This window comes from Anarhichas minor, unplaced genomic scaffold, assembly GCF_050575085.1.
Source record: "Anarhichas minor isolate MPS153535 unplaced genomic scaffold, ASM5057508v1 ptg000017l, whole genome shotgun sequence".
Classification (NCBI taxonomy): Eukaryota; Metazoa; Chordata; class Actinopteri; order Perciformes; family Anarhichadidae; genus Anarhichas; species Anarhichas minor.
The window spans coordinates 13,574,003-13,597,440 of NW_027466463.1; the positions used below are offsets into that span (position 1 = coordinate 13,574,003).

The 23,438-nt window shown below is 42.1% G+C and overlaps 1 protein-coding gene across 2 annotated transcripts; it reads left to right on the forward strand.

Annotated features, from left to right (window-relative positions):
• The first annotated feature begins 368 nt into the window (after window positions 1-368).
• Window positions 369-23,383, forward strand: ccdc186 (coiled-coil domain-containing protein 186). Of its 2 annotated transcripts, none has more exons than XM_076093749.1 (16): window positions 369-499; window positions 1,990-2,995; window positions 3,444-3,570; window positions 4,488-4,616; window positions 5,865-6,077; window positions 6,528-6,647; window positions 7,671-7,775; window positions 8,560-8,658; window positions 9,958-10,044; window positions 10,146-10,288; window positions 11,104-11,359; window positions 11,697-11,886; window positions 13,335-13,433; window positions 13,607-13,835; window positions 18,870-19,089; window positions 20,777-23,383. In XM_076093749.1, the coding sequence occupies exons 2-16, from the start codon at window positions 2,010-2,012 to the stop codon at window positions 20,858-20,860; spliced, it is 3,087 nt and encodes a 1,028-aa protein (XP_075949864.1). In that variant the 5' UTR covers window positions 369-499; window positions 1,990-2,009; the 3' UTR covers window positions 20,861-23,383. The 2 variants fall into 2 exon arrangements, with proteins under 2 accessions (XP_075949864.1, XP_075949865.1); XM_076093750.1 differs by having other exon boundaries at window positions 13,335-13,415.
• Window positions 23,384-23,438: the final 55 nt, after the last annotated feature.

Genomic DNA, 23,438 nt, shown 5'->3' on the forward strand with positions numbered 1-23,438 from the left:
ACTTCTGTCCCAAGAATAAAGACACATTCTTCAATTTAACTATATTTATATTATGCTGCAATATTGTCCCGTGACATTAGTATCCATAACTGATCCATACATTTTATTTTTTAGATGTTATTTGCCTTATTCCAAATTATATTTCATAAATATCGGAATGTCTGACACTTATTGAGAGCATAAAATACTAAAAATCAATGCACTGGAGAGACGGCAGAGAAGGAAATAAAGACATATTTGCCTTCAAGAGCTGTGAGAGCAAAAAAAAAAAGACAGCGGAGGTCTACTGCGCGTGTGTTGACGTCAGACTGATGTCATTTCTCTCTGGGCTCTCATTGGTTAATATCGCCTCGTCGTTTGTCCCGCAGCGGCCATATTTGTTGATGTGTCATATCAAATTGACTTGTTGGGGCTATCAGCTGGTAAGGTAGAAATCCCAAAGTTAACTCTTATCCCGGTTCTCTCCGCGTTGAACTACGCCATGGAGTTTTCGCTTACGGTGGGTGTAAATATAACCATGCATTATTTGTCATTAATGCTATATATAGTAGCGTTAGCTACGCTAGCTGCAGTGTGAGCTAACGCCTCTCTTATCAACGTTAGCTTAGCTAGCTAAAGTAAGCAGTGCCTCTATATGTCAGTCAGTAGTTATGTGTTAAATCTATTGTTACCACCCGTTTTTAGTTTGCTGTGTTGCGTTTGGTAACGTTGACGTGTTTTCTTAATTCATTGTCGTGGTTGACTAAACAGCTAGCAAGATTAAGTCAGCTTTGGCAGGGCTAGCGTTCAATGAACCGAAGTGTTAATAAAACGGTAGTAACGTTAAATACAAATGGCACATTAGCCTGCTGCTCGCTACCTACACATTAACCAACCCGATGCACAGGCACCTAAAGGGTGTCTTTTAACATGACTGGCTGCGGACGTTACGTTAACTACTTTTGACAGTGTTCTTGCATGACACCTGTTGCAAGGGCATCAACGCCATTGTGACGTCAGGTGTTTTATATGTTGTGCTTTTACTGCTTAAATGAGAAGCTTGCTTGTGTTACTGTATGTGCTTATGATCCATGTATCACAATAGGATAATGGTCAGCACAGAGTTTTATTATGAGTAATATATATATATATATATACTATAAGTGTAGAGTGGGTATGTGCTGGGGGGGGGGGGGATATCGGGTGGGGAAACATGGTGTAACATATCATCTTTCAAAGACAAGTCATTGAGCTGTATTTAAAATGACTGGCTGCCAGCTATTCTCAGTCTCTGTGATTAATTACACAGTAGATGCTGACAAAGCCCTTTTCCGTCCTAGGCAATAATGGGTCAAGTCATGACTGGATGTTTCAGACTGAGACAGGGCTACTTTGTTCCCACAGCTTTAGTGAGCACAGGCTTAGTGGCTATTCATATCCCTAAAATAAAGTGAACAAGAAAAGTGTCTAATCCAAAAAAGGTTGTATTTCTTATCCTCAAAATTAAACATGAGAGCAGAAACATATGTTCGTCATGTTAGAAAACATTGTACAGTCCTTTTCAGAATTGTCATATCCACCCAAGTGTGTTTTACCATGCCCTCTGAATTAATTGGTGATACCTTTTTTAAATGATATGCAATGAGGTTGTGTAATAATCTTAAATTCTTATGACATTCTGCGCCACACTCCTGCAAGTTTAACTACGTCACCGGTGTTGACAGGACCACACCTCTGAGTGTGTGTCTGTTGGCTATGTCTTTGAGGTATGTGATCCTTTTGAAAACAGATAAACAGAGAACAAACATGACGCTCAAGACATCAAGGATAAGATTGTATCTAATGACCAGAAAGGCACACCGTGCAAAAAGCACAGGGCTGCTGAACTGGTGATGTCCAGCAATTTTAGGCTGTTCACAGAAAAACTGTTGCCCCATGATGTATGAAAATCTCAGTATTGTTTTTGTCTTGGCTCCATCTCAGTCTCCCTCTCTACTCTGTCCCTGCCAGATTTGAACCAGAGAGGGACCATGGAACAGCCTGGTCCTGCGTCAGATACACACATGATGGACGAATCAGAGGTTGAGTCGGTGTCAGAGGGGAATCAGCCTCACAACAGCACATCTGACTTAAAAGAAGAGGAACAAATCTTTCACGACACTGCAGATGTGGCAGAAAAGTGCAGTCAGGCAGAAGACGAAGCAGAGCCTGACAGTGAATTACTCAATACTGCGACAGATGTACCGACAGACATAAAGACAAAGTCGGAAGCTCAAACATGCAGTCGGGAACATGAAGATGGGAGTGAGCTGGATGCTGATGACAGCTGTGATAGAAGTGCAGTTGCCATGGATGGCGGGATACCTTCACTTTCCGATGAGGCTGGAGGAGCTTTGGTAGCCCCCGTCACCACGTTGGATGATGTGGTAGAAAGCTCTCCTCCTGTTCTTGAAGGAACAATAGTAAACTTATTGACCTTTGATGAAGTGAAGGATTCTCATGCCACCGCTCCAAACGGCAACGAGCAGCCATCGGTCTTGATTAGAAGTTGTTCCACAGATCCATCGCCTACCGATGATAGTGGTTCAGCTGAGAGTCCGTCATCCTTTTCTGCCCAAAGTGCTTCTAAAAACTCCTCTACCGACTCCACAGCCACCTCCGGGTTCTGTAATGGCCCTTCTACTCCCAGTTCCGACACCGTCGGCTCCTCCCTTGCGTCCAGCCCACAAACCGGTGCCGACACCTCAGCCCCCTCACATCCATTGTTGAGTCCGTATGACACCGATTGCAGCCGAAAGCTTATCTCCCAAATCCAGCGCTCGCTATCACAGGAGTCGCTGCTGGATGAGCTGGAGTCAGAGCTGTTGGCTTGTCAGCTGCCTCGGGGGGAAAGCGGAGGGGAGACGAAAGGGAGCGCACCCGTCAACGGTCTCCCGACAGACCAAGAGGACTGCATTATGGTCTTTGAGAAGTGTGTGCAATACAAGTATGCACAGCAGGAGAAGTCCATTCATAGGTAAACTGCTATTTAAAATAGCTGCACTATGTTGTCAGTTATTAGATTCATCTATGTCTCTGATTTATATGCTGCCTAGTGTCGCTGATCATGTACTAGGCCACCTTCATCGTGTCATTTTAAACTGCTATTTGTACAGTACTTAGCTTCCATTGTAATGAGTCAGTTTAGCAAGAGATTAACAAACTTTCTGTTGGCTGTTGCTTTTCTTTCACCTTTAATTATAAATCTGTCTTGATTAAGCGGCCACACGAGAATAATTGTTTCAAAGCCCAAGCAGTGTTTTATGCAGTCGTGAAACAGGACTTTTGGGCAAAATTCCCAGGATTTTCCCCTCCTGCTATTTCTTCTGGCCTTAATAACAACAGTCTTAATTCTTCAGTACTTTGACCTGATCGGTATAGTATGCTAATACGTTTGTGTGTGCTGCTTGTTTGTGTATATACAGGCTGCTTGAGGAGAACAAGAGGCACCAGGAACTGATCCTGGGTATCTGTTCAGAGAAGGACAACATGAGGGAAGAGCTGAAAAAGAGGGCAGAGACGGAAAAGCAACACATGGCCACCATTAAAAAGGTTTGTCTCATTCTCTATGTTCTATTCACATTGTTCATGGTCATATGGCACCAACTGTTTTGGAGCACAAAGCGATGTGCTCTGTATCTGTGCCTCGGTCCAAAACAAGAGTATTCTGAAATACTGAGCTATGTTTGTCCTGCATGTCTCTCCAAGCTATTTTTAATCACTCTTTGAAAACAATGGAAGCCTATTTGAAAAACGCTTGTCATGAACAAGAAGTGTTCCTCTGCGATGTTTTGTCTGACTTCCTGTCTTCTGACATTGACTTTTGCTAATTGTGATAACATAGCACCTGCATTTTTGCAAATAGTTTCATCTTTTGCTCTACAACGTTTCATGTTGAGGACCGTAAAACTTTGCTCCACATCAGCATTAAACACCAATGGCTTATCAGAGCATTGCTCTTGACCTGCTCCATGTCAATATTTTTAGACTTTTTTTGCGTGTGTGTGTGTGTGTGTGTGTGTGTCGGATTTGCCAAGCTAACCATCTACCTACTAGCACACCAAAACACGAGTATTCTCCATTCATTGGATCTGGGCTAGCATTGCTGTTGCCATAGAAGGAACAATAATTGAATCGTGCTCTCTTGGTAATGGTGTTTGTTTAAGCATTGTGTAAGCAGAAGGGTGTAGGAGGGGTTTTCATGTATGCGTTAATCCCTTTTCTTTTTCTCTCCAACATGTCATTATTTTAGGCTCATCTTGCCACAGATATTTCAGTCGTCTTTTACAGTAAACGTCTCCTGGAACACAATGCTTCACTGCCTTCCTCTTCCTGTGCCTGCTGTCTTCATTTATTTTTGCCTCCAAAACATTTTTCATCCGGCGTCATCCTGTGACGCGGGTTAGCACAGGTGTGGCCCGAGTCTTAAATGTTGCCCAACAAGTTGCTTATACTCCCTGTTTCTGCAGTTGGAGGGCAGGGTGGAGGAGCTGCTGAAAGAACTTAAGGAGTCGCGGGATAAATTGATTCATCAGGACCAGGCAGCAAAGGCCGCCCTCCAGCAGATGCAGAAGGACGTGTCCTACAGGCTGGAACAGGTAGAACTGGGTCTTTGATGGGCGGCCCCAGTCTAACCCTTATTTGCATGTCTGGCCTTATTACAATATACCCAGTCCAAGGGCAGTTTGGGACTATGGTAGAAAACTAAAGTATACATTTTAATGTAATTTGAATCTCAGTTTTGCCCATGTGTATTTATATATACTGTGTTTATATAAGAAAATAGATTTTCATTTAAGAATGTTCAGAGACAAGAACCAGTCTGAATTGCATTCATGTGCACACACCCCTCTTCAGTATCTGTAGTATCTCTATGTACCGAGATTAAGCGTGTGCATCAATAGCACTGTCATCGAGAAACCTGTACCGCCTTACAGAAAGGAAGGTTGTATTTATCTTCAGATTTCAGTTATTGCTAAAGCTGAAAAAGCTCAAAAAAAGGTTACTCACAACTAGCCAAAAATACAGTCCATTGATTTCTGCCACACATTGAGTCCAATGTTTGTACTAAACTAGCAGCTGAGTCTTTGCACACCAAACTTGTTATTGCAGATTTAATCACTGTAGTGCAGGAGAGCATGTTTTATATCTAATAGATTCCACACCTGGCAGAAACCATGTTGGGCACTTTTCTCTTGACAGTTTTGTCACACTTCCTAACTTTTAATTTCACTGTTCAGTGAACAGTAAGAGGTACATTTTGCACTCGGTTGTCCTCTTTTACCCGTTCCCTTATATCAGTCTTCCCTTAAGATGGTTACCGAGTCCTAATCAACTGTTGTCCCTGAGATTTGAAACATTTGTTCTGTTACTAAATCTGTGCCACCCTACTGATAATGTCCTCGTTTTTCAAACATAGTTTTTTATTTAAGGTGCACATTGTGATGCCTGATGCATGAACGGTGCCATCTCAACACGCTCACAGCAACTCTGATACAGTTTCTCCCTCCTTCTCTTGCTCTCCTGAAAGTCCAGCTTGTTAGAGCTTGCAGTGAAGATTGCGCAAAAATCATAAAACTGACAAAAAAAAGAAATGGCACATGAGCATCTCATTGGCATGAGGAATGAACACACAGGTGTGAGAAAAGCAGTAGTGTGTTCCACAGTGTGCCGTGGTCAATGAAAGGAATATCTATAATGAAAATAATTGTTAGTTTCAGCCCTATAAGCCAATATGGTATTTAGAAAGTCTGGGTGCATTCATGATCCAACACTACAAGCAGATCAGTGACTGAAGTGGGGGAAATTGTTTTAAACCTAATTCATGATATAAACGATCATTTCAGGTGGGCAAGAAGTGTGACGAGGCACGCCAAGAGAAGGAGGCCATGGTGATGAAATATGTGCGGGGGGAGAAGGAGGCCCTGGACCTGAGGCGAGATAAGGAGGGTTTGGAGAAGAGGCTGAGGGAAGCCACCAAGGAGGTCGACCGCCAGGCCCTCCGAGGAAACCAGCTGGCTCAGGATAAAGGTCGTCTGCAGCAGCTGTACGATGCGAAGGTAAATACTGCGTCCGTCTTAAGAACCTCGCTAAACCATTTGTAGCAGGACATAAAAACTCAACAACGGCTCTGCTTAAGTTCACCTCTGACTGAAGTAAAACTTTTATATGGTGCGATTGACCATTTGAACTCATTGCAGTGTGCTTTATGTGCTAAATTCATTGAATTTAGTGTAATTTGCCACGAGAGACATGATAAACATAGAAAGCCGTCCCACTCAATGACTTCAAAGATTGTATCTCGCTCGTCCTATTACACTGGATTGAGTCATCTATCTTAGCAGTGTTGGATATCCCACTCGGACCTTATTATCATATACATATTGGGGAATTAGCAAGGGGGAAAACATGAAGCCTGGTTATTTAATAAGTATCTCAGCTCAGCCAAAGATCCATTTGCTGTCCTCTCCCCCTGATGTTGTTCCTTCATCATCTCTCTGTGCTCTCAGGAAGGCGAGGTGAGCCGGTTGACTCGAGAGGTGGAAAGGTTGAAGGAGGAGATCAACTCGCATCTCATCAAGGTGAAATGGGCCCAGAACAAACTGAAGAGTGAGGCGGATGCACACAAGGTAATGTATCTGATACGTTGTGTTAAAACCTGTTACTTATCAAGCAATCCTGCAAACAGAAAGGCGGTCGAACAACAAGAAACAATTTCACACCGCAAATGTGCTCTATAATCCAATCAATGTTTTATAGGCAAACATAAGGAAACACCATTTTTTTGAATCACTTGTTCATAATATCCGTGTGCTTTGGATGTTATTATTGATGAATCTGAACATGCTGCAGACACATTTGAATCAACTGAATACAAATCTCTACGTTTACACATTTACACGTCTAATAAGGTCGACTACCTTGAAGTTGTTTCAGCTCCAGTATATAGTCGACACATTGCCCATATCAGTTTGAAAGATGCAACTTAAATTTCTGGTTGATTTTCTTCATTTAGTCTAGAAAGCACGCCTGTTGTTTGTCAAAGATGCAGAAGTATTTCCAGGAAACACAAATGAGATCCCCTTCAGTCATTCTACTGCAGCCGCCTCATAAAAACGACGATTACTGTAGATGTGTCTTCAGATTCAGGGGCAAAATGAAATGGGGTGAAAATGGTACAGTAATGATCCTGCAAGGAAATCATCATTAACACTGTTGCTATTTTTGAAAATGTCTATTAAGAAATAATGCTTTTTATGTTTACCTGCCTCCAAGCAAATGCACAACAATGAACAGAGGAAAAGGCAGAAAGCTCAGTCGTTGCTCAAGGCGTGTGTGTGTGTGTGTGTGTGTGTGTGTGTGTGTGTGTGTGTGTGTGTGTGTGTGTGTGTGTGTGTGTGTGTGTGTGTGTGTGTGTGTGTGTGTGTGTGTGTGTGTGTGTGTGTGTGTGTGTGTGTGTGTGTGTGTGTGTGTGTGTGTGTGTGTGTGTGTGTGTGTGTGTGTGTGTGTGTGTCTCTGTCTGCACAAAATCCATATGCATTTACCAGGAAAAGAAGTCTCAACAGGAACATTTTGCAAATCATTACATGGCTTTATACAATACCGGCTTTGCTTTGAAGTGTCATAATTACAGTTTTGTTAACTGTGTGCAGGAAACGAAAGACAAACTGAGAGACACCTCTTCCAAGTTGGCGCAGGCCAAAGAAGAGACTGAACAGATCCGCAAGAACTGCCAGGACATGATCCGAACATACCAGGTCTGTGATATTTCCCACGTAGAAGTATTAGTTTGCTCATGACCAATAATGTGAGCAAATGTGAAACATCTCTGTGCGTATGAGAAACTAGGGATGTCTGGATTTGTTGGACGTAGATAGAGATTGCGTGATTATTTTGTTGGCGGTGTCACTTATTGGACTGCAGTCGGTTAGCTCACTCACTGAAGGAACCGATCAAAGAATTACATTAATCAAATCTGATTGGTCAGTGACACATGAGGTAAGAAAAACTACACTACTGAATACTGTACTCTCGCATACATCGACTGAATAAAGCTTTTTTTACATACATTTTTAAAAGTAGAATATAAACATGAAACTGAACTTGATTGGTTCTGCTTCAGGGGAAAGGCAGTTTTCATTTATACCTTGTGATGGTGGTAGAGAGCTGCTTCAGAGTTCTCTGTGTGCTAGTTTAAGCTTTTGTGTTCACCAGTGGTGTGTTATACGCAGAGCACACACAGACAACAGGGACAGCATGCGACAGAACAAGACACCAAAATGAAACGACATGGCGAGAAGGTGGTAAAGAAACGTGATAAAAGTTAAATAAGACCAGAAAAAGCCCCAGAAGTCTTTGTTGCAAACATGGAAATAATATTTTGGTGTCTCATTGTCATTATCAGATTCTCTCTCCCATGCCTTATGTTTCACACACACACACCTCTTTCTTCACGTCAACCCCTGTTTACCGGCGCATTCTCTCTTTCACCCTCATCATCGTTGTCTTGTTTTTGAATCTTTCTACCCCTCCCTCCTCCAGGAATCGGAGGAACTCAAGTCCAACGAGCTGGATGCTAAACTGAGGACGACCAAAGTAGAGCTGGAGAAACACAAGCAGGAACAAACACAACAATTAGAGGTGCCAGCCACTGTGCACACATACAAACACTTTCTCACACATCTTATCACAATAAGCTAAGCAGCAGTAGTAGTTTAACTATGTGCTTACTGCTTTCTATTGTTAGTGAATCATTTTTCTATTTGCATCTATGATCAACCAGAAATAGAAAATAATACAGGTTTACTATTGATTCAAAATGACACATACATTTTGTTCCGTTGTTCATCCTTTTATTGATGCTCTTGAAGCTCTTCTAGTAATTTTCAGCTGTTTTGAGAGGTGTAATTGCCCCAAATAGGAATGAGTAACAAACTGGCACAGAGGCTCTACAGGCAGACACGCATGCACACAGGCACAGACTCGATCCAAACACAATGGCCTGTTTTGCTCTCTGCTTGATTCAGAGGGGAATCGCTCTTTAAAAATACATGGCCTAGAAATAATCAATATGAACCTGCGGGTTTCAACAACAACCCAGAGGACGTCACTAATTTCTTGCACATCCTGGTTCGTTTATCCAAAGTGTTTACACGTTCCTTAAAATTGAAGTCACAAATGTCGGGTCAGTAGCTTGTCTTGAATTTGAGTTGAGGATTTATTTTAGCTGAAATGTTTGATTTTAACCTATTAATTTGGTCATAAAAAGATGAATCTGATGGACTTTAACCCTGAGGGGATGTACAGTATGTTGTGGGTCCGTCACTGTGTGAGGATTGTTTTACAAACGTCGGACCTCAGCAGATTTTGCTGCCCCGCTGATGAATGAATTGGTCCAAATCTTTGTTTACGGTTGGGTTTCTATTACTGGTGGGTGTTTACATTAGAACGGGATGAATGGCGGCACCAGACAGTAAACTTACCAGCATCTCCATTACTGACATGTTGTCTTGGATACCACAGGCTACTAATAGCTTCTTGGAAAAACTGTACCATTAATGGCTTTGTTCAAAAGATGAGACGAAAACATTATTAAGCTTTGCCTTCGTATGTATAATGACTGCAGAAGCAAAGTAATGTTAATGAATGCTACACATGGATTACCAGGAAACGCAATGAAATGATGCTAATGTAAGATTTTTCTTCTTTTTTTTTCCAGAAATAAATGTGTGAGTGAGGGTTAAGTTGATGGCTAAAACCATTGAACTGAATTGCTAATGTGTTTTAAATCTTAGTAATCACAACTGGCAGGGAACTAGGTATGCTTTTACAATCAGGATTCTGAGGTTTAGAAAGAGATATTGCTTTTTTTAAGCAGACTCAAAGTAAGAACCGTAACAGTGGATGCATATCTAATGTAGAACTTAATGCATGTGGCAGGTGCACCGAGTGAAGGCCAAAGAGCTGGATGACCTGAAAAGGAGTTACAAAGAGGGCATGGATGAGCTCATTACTCTACGAACCAAGGTTTGTCATACAGATAAGTGCTTCAACGTCTCTCTGTCTCTGTGTGTGTCCACATGATATCGGAAGACGTTAAGCTTAATCAAGGGTGTGTTGTTCTGTAGTTAAAGTGTCTAGAAGACGAGCGTCCACGCTGGGAGGACGAGCTGAACAAGTACAGGGAGATCATCAACCGGCAGAAGGCAGAGATCGGGCGGCAGAGAGAAAAGCTGGAAGAGATCACTGCGCTCCAGGAGCAGCACGAACGGTACCAACACACACTCTCACACTCATCATGCAGGAGCTGTGCTTTAAACTTCAAACGTAATTGGTTTTGATACTACAGAGCACACTGTAATTCAGTTCTCCCCTTTCTTTTTTTCTTTTTTGTTTTGCAAGTACCTTTATTGAAGGATTTAAAGATGGGCCAGGGACAGATATAGCACACAAGGCAGGAAGGGACTTGGGTCCCTCTGCCGGCCATGTGCAGAGGACTCGGTGGGGAAACTTTTCCCTCTTTATCAAAATGAAGCTTTCTGTGTGTGTGTGTGCCAAAGTGCCAACCCAAATAGATTCATGCAAAGGATTCTCAGTTTTCTTCTTCTGGCCGTCACTTTGAGCAGCAGGACATTTTTAGCTGTTGGCAAGTAAAAAGTTCTTTGGTCCGTAGGCAACTTTACTACCAGTGAAGTTGTGACTTTCGTCCTGACAAATTATGTATGGCTCATTTTTGCCATCGTTTGTATGAATGAATGCAACAAAAGCTTTCTTATTTGAGTTAAATGATGGATTACAGTGAACAGTTAATTATGAACTCGTTTTTCAAACATTTCTGTCCTTCATTTTTCTTGATTTTGTAATTAATACATTTTTTGTTTAGGATAGTTGTCTTTATATATGATAAAACAATATTAAAATCATTAAAGATAAATAACAAAGATAAATTGACTCCCATCTTTCTGTGTCATACATATAGTCGTATCCTTAACAGTATGTAATTCTCTCACACACACACACACACGAAGGGAAGCTCACAGCCACTGTCTTTATTAACACCTTGCCAATAATTATTTTGTCCCGCAGTGATAAACAGGAGGTCGCGTCTCTTCGTGAGGAAGTGGACGGCCTGTCCAGCCAGATGGTTGACCTCCAGCGCGACGTACAAGGCAGCAGAGAGCGTGAGGCCGAGTTACTGGGCTTCACCGAGAAGCTGAGCAGCAAGAACGCACAGCTCCAGTCAGAGAGCAACTCGCTGCAGTGTCAGTTGGACCAGCTCAACGGTAGCTTCACAGAGCTCCAAGCCAAGCTGGAGGAGACCAACCGGCTGCTAGATGACAAGGTCGGGCAAGCTGGATCACACAGAGTTATGTAGAAGTGGCACAAAGCAGCCGAGTTGTCTGACCTAGAACATGCAGCGTCCTTGAACTGATATTTTTTTGGCTTAACATTCAGAAGAAAATCTTGAAATAGTTTGTTTTATATATATATATATATATATATATATATATATATATATATATATATATATATATTTATATTTATTTATTTTCCTTTTCAATCACAGGTTTGCTAGAACAAGCAGCCATTGTCACAATATCTTGCCACTCTTATCATGTCTGCTATTGCATCATTAGGCTCATTTAGCCCCCCCCCCCTGTCTCTTATTCATCCCGCAGTCACGGCTGCTGAAACAGGAGGAGGTGCTGAGGCAGCAGGAGGTGCAGGGCCTGCAGGAGGAGCGGGCAGCATTGCAGACAGAAGTGGCGCAGCTAAAAACCAGAGTTGAAGAGCTGAGGGATGAGCTGGTGACTCAGAAACGGAAACAAGCTGCCAGCATCAAAGACCTCACAAAACAACTAACACAAGGTTAGCCAACCACCTTACAGTACATTTCCTCAGCTCCTTCGCGGTAAAGTCAGAATTACTTTAAATTAGATTGTATTAAAATTGCAAGTTATCAAAAGCGTAGTGTCATTTCCAGCCTTGCCAAAATGTCCACTACCATCTAATTTCACTTCACTGTGATATTTATCTTTGATGTGTCTCCACTGAGAGAGTGTGCTTTCCTCAGGATGTAATGTCGGGTCACGCATGTAGATCGAGAGGAGGGAGTGCAGGGTGATTAGAAACGAGGGAGATGGGAGAGTACAGATGGGTGCTGTGTATAGAAAGCTAATGTTCTTCTCACGATAGGATTATTATACTTAATAGAGTGAGCCAGCTTCCCCTGCTGGGTTCTCTGTGGGACACACACACAGTGACCTTAAAGGGATAGATGAGGTTATATGAGGTGCCATAGTTAGTGTGTTACGTGGTCAGCATGGGAGCAAAGCAAAAAAAAAAAACACACTATTAGTTTAAGTGTATGCTCTATAAAATGACTGTTTTTGTCAAGAAGAGAGCATAGATAACGGCTTCAGTTCCCAGTGGGAATAGGCCACCTGGCTTCAAGGTAAAGCAGCGATGCATAATCTGAATATAGCCTACAAATACTAAAAAATGTATTTCTTTGGTGGCTAAAATACGTTTAGCTGCTGCTCCCACGCTGGTTCTGCCATGTCTGCTTCTCCAAACTGGGGGCGTGCGTGCTGTAGGGAATACACTGACTGTGGAAAAGTACCTCGTACAACCCACTTAAAATATCAGAATGATCCCTTTATAGGGCACACATTTCAGAGCTATTTTATTAACACGAGCTTTTTCCCTTTTTGTTTGCAATACGAGACACAAGAACATTAGGAGAGCTCGTGGTCATACATCAGCGGTGCCGTTACTGTCTCTGACTGCAGTCATTTTAAGCCTTAGATTATGCACGGAAGGTTTTGCTGAGCGTGCACTCTTCTTCTAAAGCAGCCTTTATTCAGGTGGACACCCTCGCAGAGGAAAACTCTTTGAGTTCAGTCAAGCAGTGATGCTTAGCTTTGACTTTCATCTTGCCTTTTTGTGGGCTTCTGCCTCAAATAATTAGTTTTATATGCAGTTCAGTTTTGGCTATGGTGTGTTTTTTGAAGACACGGTATTGTTTCTTTGCTCACGCAAGGCGAGAGTTGAAGGGATTAGTTAATAATAACTACCAATTCTGACAGTTCTCATAATCAATTAAGTTATTTCTTGAGTGAAAATTCCAAATATTTCCTCTTTATAGCCTATTAAATACAAATATTTGCTTACTTGTTCTCTATTGTTATGATTTAGACGAGCAATGAGCCAATTTGTGTTTTAAATGTCAGTGTGAGACTAGTCTTTTTGTTAAGAATATGCTTTATTTAGTTAATAGACATTTGAAAGTTCTTTACTCGTTCTTTACTCTCCAGCCCGTAAGAGACTGGACCAGGTTGACAATGGAGGCTGCGACCGGGATGCCAGCAGTATGGGCAGTCGCTCAAGTTCCTCAGGTACTGCTCCTGGATTTGGTTAGTATTTAACACGTGCAGAAGTAATATCATAAAAGACTTTGGTTTGTTCAAAATATAAAGAGTATTTTCTTATCAGAAATCAAAGCTCACAGGTTGTTGAAACGTGACCAAAGTCACTACAATGAGCAGTTTTTCTGAGTTCATCACGATCTCCCCTCCATTCCCTCCAGGCTCCTTGAATGTCCGCCATGGTGGGAGCAGCGGCGTTGAGGAGCGTTCACCAGAGAACCAGTCCGGTCCCTCGGTGGTGGTGGTGGACAGCTTCCCAGAGGTGGACAAGACCGTGCTCGTGGACCGCATTGTCCGTCTGCAAAAGGCCCTGGCTCGCAAGCAGGAGAAAATCGAGTTCATGGAGGATCACATCAAGCAACTGGTGGAGGAGATCCGCAAAAAGACCAAGTGAGTGGCGTGGACCGGTACACGGAGCAGAGAACGGGAGATGGCCAGAACATTTTAATTTTTTTTTACTGCTATTTACAATGCTGAATACATTTTTTTTTGGGGGAGCAGTTTGACCCGAGAATGCAAGGTGTTCAGATTTTACCGGTGCAGTGGATGGTGGTGTATTGTGCTCAAACAATACTGATGGATAAAGTTAGTTATAGATGCCGTGTTTCAGACGCTAAGACAAATAGTCAGAGAGCAGTTTCTTGCTGCTGTGTGGAAGTGTTGAAGGGAAAAAGTAAGACTAAATGTAGTATATATTTTCTTAGCAACACATGTTAAACACCTCCTAAAGCATTTGGTGTTAATAATGCAGATCGACATACTGATCTATACGAGTCCAGAGTTTAATATTCTTTTCAGTTTATCCGAATATTCAGGCACACCGTACCTCACTCCCTGGTGTTACCTCTGCTTCAGCTCACCTTGATCAGACAGCATGTGCACACACACACACACACACACAGTTTATTATCATCGTCCTTACATTCTAACTCGTGCACCTCACTTCGGATTCGTGACAAACTTCACTCGGAGCTACTTACAGTCAAGGGGGGGGGGGGGGGGGGGGTGAATGCATCAGTGTGAAGCCTTAATAAGGTCCCATCCATATTCGCGGCCATCAACCTTAACTGAAGGGACGGCGTGAAGGTGGAGACGGCTATCGTAATCACTTCGCTACTTTATGCAGGTTAAGCCTTGAAGTGGATTGTGAGAGTATCAAAGTTAGAACCAAATAGGCTCGAAACATTTTTCTCTACTGAGTAAAATGAGTGAGATCTCATTAATTGATCGGTGTAAATCACTCCAAACTGTTTATTAACGTTCTGCATCTGGCTCTTGTTGAAGGATTATATTTACAATGCTCGGAGATATCCAATCATCCCGACTTCGATTCTACTTGGATCATCCCACTCCTCGTTTCTTTCTCCGCTACACACTCGTATTGAATCCATTAGCCTCAACCTACATTCAAGAGTTAAGATTGAGGACAAATCCCACGGTTACTGGGCTAAATTTAGCTCCGCAAAATCTCGGTGAAGTGTGTGTGTGTGTGTGTGTGTTCCCACTATGTGGACGTGAATTTGTCCTTTTTGCCTTTCTGTGTCCATCCCTCCAGGACAGCCAGGTGGAAACTGATTTAACTGTAAGCTTGAAGCAGGTGATGAATAAAGAGACGTAGACGTGGGTCTCTGACAAAAGACAAATAGTGAAAGAAAGGCTACGGTTTAATTTAATAAGCTTCCGCTCCATACACACTGTATGGTCATAGCAGTGTTTTTGCATCTTTTAGCTCATTGACTGTTAACGATTGCGGCAATTTACTACTGTGGTGTCCTCACTATAGTCCAAAGAATATATAGCTCCAAAGTGGGAGGAAGATATTTTGGGAACCCCCCCGGTTCAAGAAGTAAAAGATGCATTTCTGTGAGGAAACATCCAATCGCACAGCTAAAAACTCTGTAACGTGCTCGCCGCAGGCCAAACCTAAAGTCTGTGCAGTTGAGAAAGCTGATAATACAATCCGCTGCTTAATTCAATTATCGTTCGGATTCTGGGTCAGTTTTGGATGAATAATTGAAACCGTTTATGGAGTGTTTCGCTGAAGCTTTGATTGGCGCTCTCTTGGTTTAGCCTTTCAAAAACAACAGTTTCACTGTGTGTCACACACACACAAAGGGACGCACACAACTGAATTAACAGGGTGGTTACTGGTTTCTAACAGCACCATAAATTACATTTATTTAACCACAGTAAAAGAAAATCACTTTTTCTCCCATTTTATGAATATAAAATATGATGACAGAGATTCAAGCTTCATTTGTGAACCTCAATACAAGCTCTGAACGTAAAAAAACATTCCGTACAGCCGTACATCTTCCCCACACCAGCGGTGACTGAGGCTCATGGGTATTGTAGTATTTAGCGGTCATGCCAAACTGATAAGTTGAACAAATAAAAACTGGTGTCCTGACCACAAGATAAGCCTCAACCTAAATGATCGTTACATTATTCTGGAGGCTCTCGTGGGGGTGGGGGAAATACTTCTTAACTCTATTGCTACATGATTATTTTTACGTGTTTTTTTTTTTTTTTCTCGCCTATCGTGCAACCATTCAATATTGTTTTGCGAGTGGCATCTTCATGTGCTGCCGGGAAGTCAAACACGGGTCATTGGCTACACGGCTCATACAGCATGTGCAATTTGTAGTAAATGAGCTAAAACATTCAGAAACGGCAGCGTCATCATCATCTCTCATGGGGGCAATGATGTCTGTCACCCACACCTGTTTATTATGAGCATTAAGTCTAAACGGGCCCTTCATGTGACTGGAATTAAAATGATGTTGTTATAGACCAGATGAGAACAGGAGGAGGCCTTCTGTTCAGGAGGCGTAGATGGATATTTATTTAGAGAGCGCGCCCTTTTGCTCTGTTTTGTTGTAATCGGTGGTGACTGCAAATCAGGGCAATATATGCTCTGCTGTCGACTGTTATGGATCCACACCTGCTGAGTGTGTTTAAATATACAAAATGAGGATCCCTCTACCAGTCGGGCTTAGTGTGTCTTGATGCCTTTGATTTTTCTTTTGTAAATAATACAGAGGGAACATTTAGACTTGATCATGAGAATCTACATTTATCGAGCATGTACCGTCGTACAAAAAGCCTTAAACCTGAAACTAATACTTGCCGTTCAGTATGTTTTTTGTTATAGCCTGAGAAGTTCTGAGTAAGATGAAGATAAAACATACAAACATGGATGTGTTGTGTTGTGTGGTCTGACACAACACATCCGAGAGTTGAACTGTACCCAGAATTGCCGCCTTCCCTTCACGCATGCTTGACTTGCCGCCCTCATTGCTTACACACTCTCAGCTGGAACAAAAAGGACACACTACTCGCACCCCGGCCGACCCGTGCATGCCATTCGGCACACCGTGTGGCCACGTCTTTAATTTCTGTCACTTTTTTTTGTTTTTACTAAACACTGTCGTGACGGAACTGGGGTCCAAATATGGACCCTTGCAAGTCTAGTCAGAGGTAAGTCTCATTTTATGTCTGTGCAAGCACAGGTGTGTGTGTGTGTGTGTGTGTGTGGGGACGATTTATGATGGTGGCTTTTTTTCGTAGCGCTTCCATAGCTGCTGTATCATTTCAGTTTGTTTGCACCATAGATGTCTTTGTGTTGTTAATGTGTAATGCATACACTGCAACATACAGTTTTAGGGTTTATGCAGTGCATACATATTACTTGATTAAATTAATTTTATAATAAAAGATGGGACTTGTGGAAGTAAGAGTCGACACCGAGTACCAGTATTTGTTCTATCCTCCCTCCTTCAGAGTAGAATTAAAATGTATTTTATATATTTATAAATGTAATATTTTCATGTCAAATGTTGACATTTTAAGGAGGCTGCAGACTCGTGTCCCAGGCTGCTGTTTTATCTTGGTATTGGACATTACTATAAATGCGTGGCACATTCTGAAATGTCTTAAACAGACGTCACTGGCATGCTTTCAACCTTTCCAAGATCTCTTTCACAATATTTTCACTTCAATAAAATGCCTATAGGGTTATATTTTTTATTGTATTTACTTATGAACAACTATCCCATTTAAAGCCTCTGTGTATAAAATCTAAAGACGCCACTTAAAGTCAGTGTAATTGTCTAGAAGAATCAATACATGAAGAATCAAGACCTTCACAGCTTAGAAAGGGGATATCCTTAAGGTTGTAGTACACAAACAGTTTATTTTCATTTATGGCATTTATGTTTTAATTCATGATCGCTAGGTCAGGAGTATTAGTAATGGTTGTGGTTGTAGTAATTTAGAATTTGCAACATTTAGGTATTCACCTCTAATGAATCTACTCTCTCGTCATCGTCTTGAGAATCCTCTAATAAGAATATATTCAGCTCTACATGTCAGGCAGAGTGGAAATCTTATCGCAGACTCTCACTAGCGGTCAGGAGCGTCCCTTTGCTCATCCTGCAGTTACCCACCTTTTCAAAAAGTCACCGTCAGACGCACCGTGCATTTGAACGAACCAATGCCAGTGTGTCGGGCTGAATATTGTGCTTTCAGATATACAGCTGGGTTGAGAGCCGGTTTTGAAATATTGATTACTGGCCCATCTCAAGAGAGTTACAGGCGGTTGTTGACCTTTTCTGTCGGGCATTACCTGGTCCTCTTCACCTCCCACACTCCCCAAGTCTTACAGAGGAGAATCAAGACTGCGGCTGCAATCGTAAAAAAGCTTTTTAGTTCCAGCATTGTGCGTGTTTTAATTTATATTTGATACCTGGATTCTAGCCTCATCACGCTCAATCTCTTGGCTGTAGACGTACACAGGAGAAATGATTCACACACTAATTTCCTTAACCATCTGCATCATCTTGAATATTGCTCTGTGTTATCTTCCCTTCTCTTTGGTCGCATATTAAGAAAAACATAATCATGCAGGACGCAGTAATGAATTTCAGTCACAATGGCGTCTCTCTCTGGGTCTGTTTTCCTCTTCATAAGAAACACACCGGCTTGTCATTGTAACAAGAAGTTTAGAGCCGTTAAGCTAATGAATTCCCCCTCTGACACAAACATGAATTATCTTCTCTCGCTGACACAAACGAGCTTTAGCACTATATTGTTCCAGAGATGAAAATTAATTGAATCCTTGCAGCCCCCTCTAATGCGGCCCTCTTATGGCACAATAATCATCTTTCTAGCTATGACTGAATTTGTCCCGTGCACGAGTTCAACAAGCCGTCCCACTGAAATTACTATTCTAGGAACGTCTGCTGCTTTCGCTGCGGGAAACGGTTTTATTGCACTGTAGGAGCTCTCCATGCTCTCACTTTCTCAATTTTCTTGCTCAACAGTGTTCAGCCGATGCCGCACGTTCACGTCGTTTCCCCCCTCCTTTTTCCTGAAGCACACAGTTTGACTCCTCTCCTCCCCCCCCCCCCCCCCCCCCCACAGAATTATCCAGAGCTACGTGCTAAGAGAGGAGACGGGGGCCCTCTCGTCGGAGGCGTCGGACATTAACAAAGCCAATCTGGGCCGGCGGGGAGGCATCATGGCTTCACTTTACACCTCCCACCCGGCGGACAGCGGGCTGACCCTGGACCTGTCGCTGGAGATCAACAGGAAGCTGCAGGCTGTGTTGGAGGACACACTGCTGAAGAACATCACTCTGAAGGTAAGGTCTCTCCCAGCAGGCACCATACTCCAGCAGCATTGTGCTATAAATGCGTAACAAGTGTACACAATTGTAATTGATGTAGATTAGAAACACTATGTACAACAGAATTTCATTATTCATTCATATGGATATTCATTTTTTTCTGAGCATTTAGATTTAGATACTGAAAATGTAGCTCACTTCCTTTTTTAAGTCTTCTCACCCACACCAGCCCAGAAGACCGCGGGATCCCAGGACGGTCCCAAAATATGACACCATTGCTTGAATGCTAGTCGGTGAAACTCATTTGAATGAATTTCAAATACTAAGTCTTGATTGATTTTTTTTTTTTTTTTCTTTTTTTTTTTTTGTGAATTAGGTCACAAAGAGCTAAAAAAAAATCATTACGCCATTGAGTTTACGAAAATACACTTGTTTTGCTGATATAAATTGGGCCCACCATGGACAACAGAAGTAGCACATTTAAAATATTAGATAATATTAATATTGTCAATGAACTCTCAACTGTGTCAGTTTTTAGAGAGATGACATGTTGGGATTCGTGGTCTAGATCAGAAGCTGCATTATTGATGCTAATGCTAAGAAAGGAAACATGTGCCCCAGTGTAACGGACACGTGTTTCTCCTTCTCACTGGTCCATGATCTGAATAGTTTATTTAAGCCTATATTCACAGTATTCGGCCTCGTTCAGCCATCACGTATGTGGGCTTTGTCCGGCTCCCGAGGGTCTTTGATAATGTCATTGAATAGGATTTCAGCTGAACCAAATTTCTGACGCGTTAGTGTTAAATGAATGAATCCATTCCACCTCTCAGCTCTCTGTCTGTCTGAAGAGGTGATGTATCCAGATGTACCTACAAGAAAATGTACGGCGGCACCCTCTTCTGACTAGTTTATTAAAATACGCTCAATTCCGCAGTCGGTGTGCAACACAGGCTTTATGTACTACAATGCATTTATTTTTCACCAAGTGTCAAAACAAATGCCCAATCAAGTGGGTGAATACTGCTTCCAAACCGGCCCAGGGTAAAGCAGGAAAGAGATGATAGAAAACAAAATAATATTTGAATGCGCCCACGTAAACGAGCCAAACTCTCAAAGCGTGACATCGTCCCGTCTTCATGTGTTGTCGTCGCAGCTTCTTTGACGTTTGTCTCTGTGCTCTCGTTGCACTTTTATGTCGGCACATTAGATGCTTGATTTATAACGAGCAGCTTCGTATTGTCTTTATATTGTGTTGATCTTATCTTAAAGACGTAAAAATCCTAAATAAGACAGTACATTGTAACGTGGGAGTATTTTCTGACAGCGAGTCTTGATGATTGGCAGTAAGCAGCAAGTAATTATATAAAAACACTCAAGACGGGGACAATAAAATGACAATAAAACAAACCGCCGAATTAAGGCTTCACATTTCCTGTGATGGATAATTTAAAAGCTGTATTTATATATTCACTTTCTTTTCATCTTTCTCTGTTTTGACTCTTAATATTAAAACAGTAGACTCACACTTTCAAACACCATTTTTGTTCTCGCAAAGATGCCTTCTACATAGAAATAAATGGCACAAATGCTTCAGGAACGTATTTCACTTTATTCTCCCTCCTATTATTTTTGATAAACAGCCACAGCACAGCAGTCTCTCATGTACCCGAGTCTGAGAAGTGTTCCCTCTCTTTAACAGGAGAATCTGCAGACTCTGGGGTCCGAGATCGAGAGGCTCATAAAGCAGCAGAGAGAACCTGAGGATGGAGTAAGGAGGAAGTAAAGGACCAATAACTACTTAAGGAACCCCCCCCCCCCCCCCCCCAACCAAGCATTTTTGAAGGAACAGGAAAATGTAAGACGTGCACACACGGTCATTGTCCCAACACACGAAGGAGCAAATAGAATGTTGCCAGTTGCCAGTAGCACCTCAGGCTGCTTTTTGGAGGACCTCTTGAACTCTGTCCATTCGGAGAAGGTGTCTGAACTTACTTGAGACTGTTGTTGTTGTTATTCCATCCACATTGTACCGCCTCCGCCAACACAACAGCTCTTCCTCTGGCTAACGTCCGTCTCCCCCGGAGCCTTGCCAAGATAAAACTCTTCAGGCCAGTTGCTTCAAGCTTGAAAGTCTAAACTGTCTTGTAAACTAATTGATGCCATAATTATGAATGTATAGCAAAGTGACAAACGCTGATTTGCCAATTAATTCATCCTATAAAAAAAAAAAAAGACATTTGTCCCCTCACAGCTCTGTCCACAAGTACAGCAAGTCTTACTGAAATAAGACGATCGTCGGCCAGCATGCTCTCTCTGCTTCTTTCCTGATGTTCGTCTGCCAATAAGCCAAATGTATTTTTGAAAAGCTGCTTCTTCACCCCGACAGCGCAGCGCTCCACAAAGTAAAAGTGAAAAAACAGCAACGGATCAGCCCTGGCTTCGTTGGGGATCTTGTGTGCCACGTGGGCATTTTTCATCAACTTTTGCGCTGCACAGCACTTACGACCCGAGCCGGTGAAGCTTCAGCAGACGCACCCGTCTGTGTGACACCGGCGCTCGACCGAAGGAAACGGACTGCTTTCTTTGCAATGTTTAATGCAGCCAACGGCACTATGCCATCAGCGTGGAAGTATCCTCATGCTGTGTAAGAAAATCTACGACAAATATAATATGATGTTACGGTTGAAATGTAGAGCTGGTCTTGAGTTTGGCCATTTTGAATGTGATTTTTCTTTCTTTTCTTGTTTGCTTAAAATTAGAGTTTTATTTGTCTGGTTATCCATTTTTATTTGATTTTATTTTATCATGCATATTCACTTTTAATTTAAAATAACGAATACCTAGAATATTGTTGCCTTTCCTTCACTAATCTGTATGATTAGTACCAACGGCTTCTCTTAATCAGACATGAGCACCTACAGCTGTATGTAGAGGTTTGGGAGCATCAGTATCAAAGCGTGGACACAGAGATAATAACTTTCTTTGCACCGTGTGCACAATATGATCTGGTGAGAGGAAAAAGACATCGCCGTTCAGGTTCTAATATCACACTTCTTCTTTCTTTTTCCCGTGTCACTTAGTCCGTTGAAGTAAATCAAGTGTAGAAGAATCAGACGGACAGGAGATCTGTAGCTGTAGCTCAGGAAAGCCAATGGAACCTACAGAAATATATCCAGGGACAAAGTGCAATGCTGTTCCTTTCATTGATTTTATTTGAACAATGTCTATGTTGTCTTTTTGTTTTGTTCCGAATGTGTTTGTGCGCCAGTATACTGTTTTATATGTCTGTTTTTATGCTTGCGTACGTGCAACATGCGACTGTGCAGGTGTTTGAATATTTAGTGTCCAACTTGTGTGTGAGTCTGCTTGCATGTCTGCCTTTTTTATAACCTCTCAAGCTGTTGTGTTTACACCTTGTGTACATGCTTCAGCTGCTGGAGCTTATAGGATTCCACCAGACTGACCATGAAGTTTGTTTCATCCAGAGGAGTACTGGTACGCTTGAGTTGCGTTTAGAGCAGAGTTGGTCAGACACACACACACACCCCTACCCCTCTGCCTCTCATTCACAGATGTTCAGCACACACAGTATGAAGGGTATGGAGCATCCGAGCTGATTTAAACGTACGGACGGCACACCTGGAGATTACGTCTTGATTCTCCTTGATATTGAAATTTAGCAACCTTTTAACCTCCCAAAAGGTTGCGGTTCTATCGCTTGACATTTAGGGTTTCTGTTTCTTGCATCTTAAACAGCGCGACAATGAGCTGCTTGCTGCTGAATAGGCGAAAATCGTTTTTGTTGCTTTACAGTCAGTTTCTGGGACAGAAGTAAAATCCAACCTATGCAAAACATTGCATAGAAACGTCCTCATTAATCCTCAGAGGCACGCTAACTCACTTCTTCTGTGTTGGTCACAGCGTGTCTCCTGCAAGAGTCACGCGGATCCAAGAGTTCACACATTTCCACAGCCTTTAAAAAGGGAAGCCATGCTGCAGCATTGTGCGAATAAACGAATCACGTTTCACTGTACGGATACGATGAAATGGAGTTCAGTGTGTTTGTGTCAAAATGTGAGATTTAAATTAGAAGTCATTGTCATTTTTCCTCCTGCTGTGCAATGATATGATTCCCCGCCCTGTTTAGTGGAATATTCAAATTGTGATTATAATATACATTTGTAAATATGTCATTCTGTAAAATGATTATGAGATGTTTTTAAAAATGCTGATTCTGGATTGTGTTTGTATATATGGTGGTTCCAGGGAATAAAAAGAGATGAGTCTTGGCTTTCTCTTGAATGTGCCACAGTGTCTCGTATTTCATGTTTTTCTTTTGCTTTTGCCATAAAACTTATATC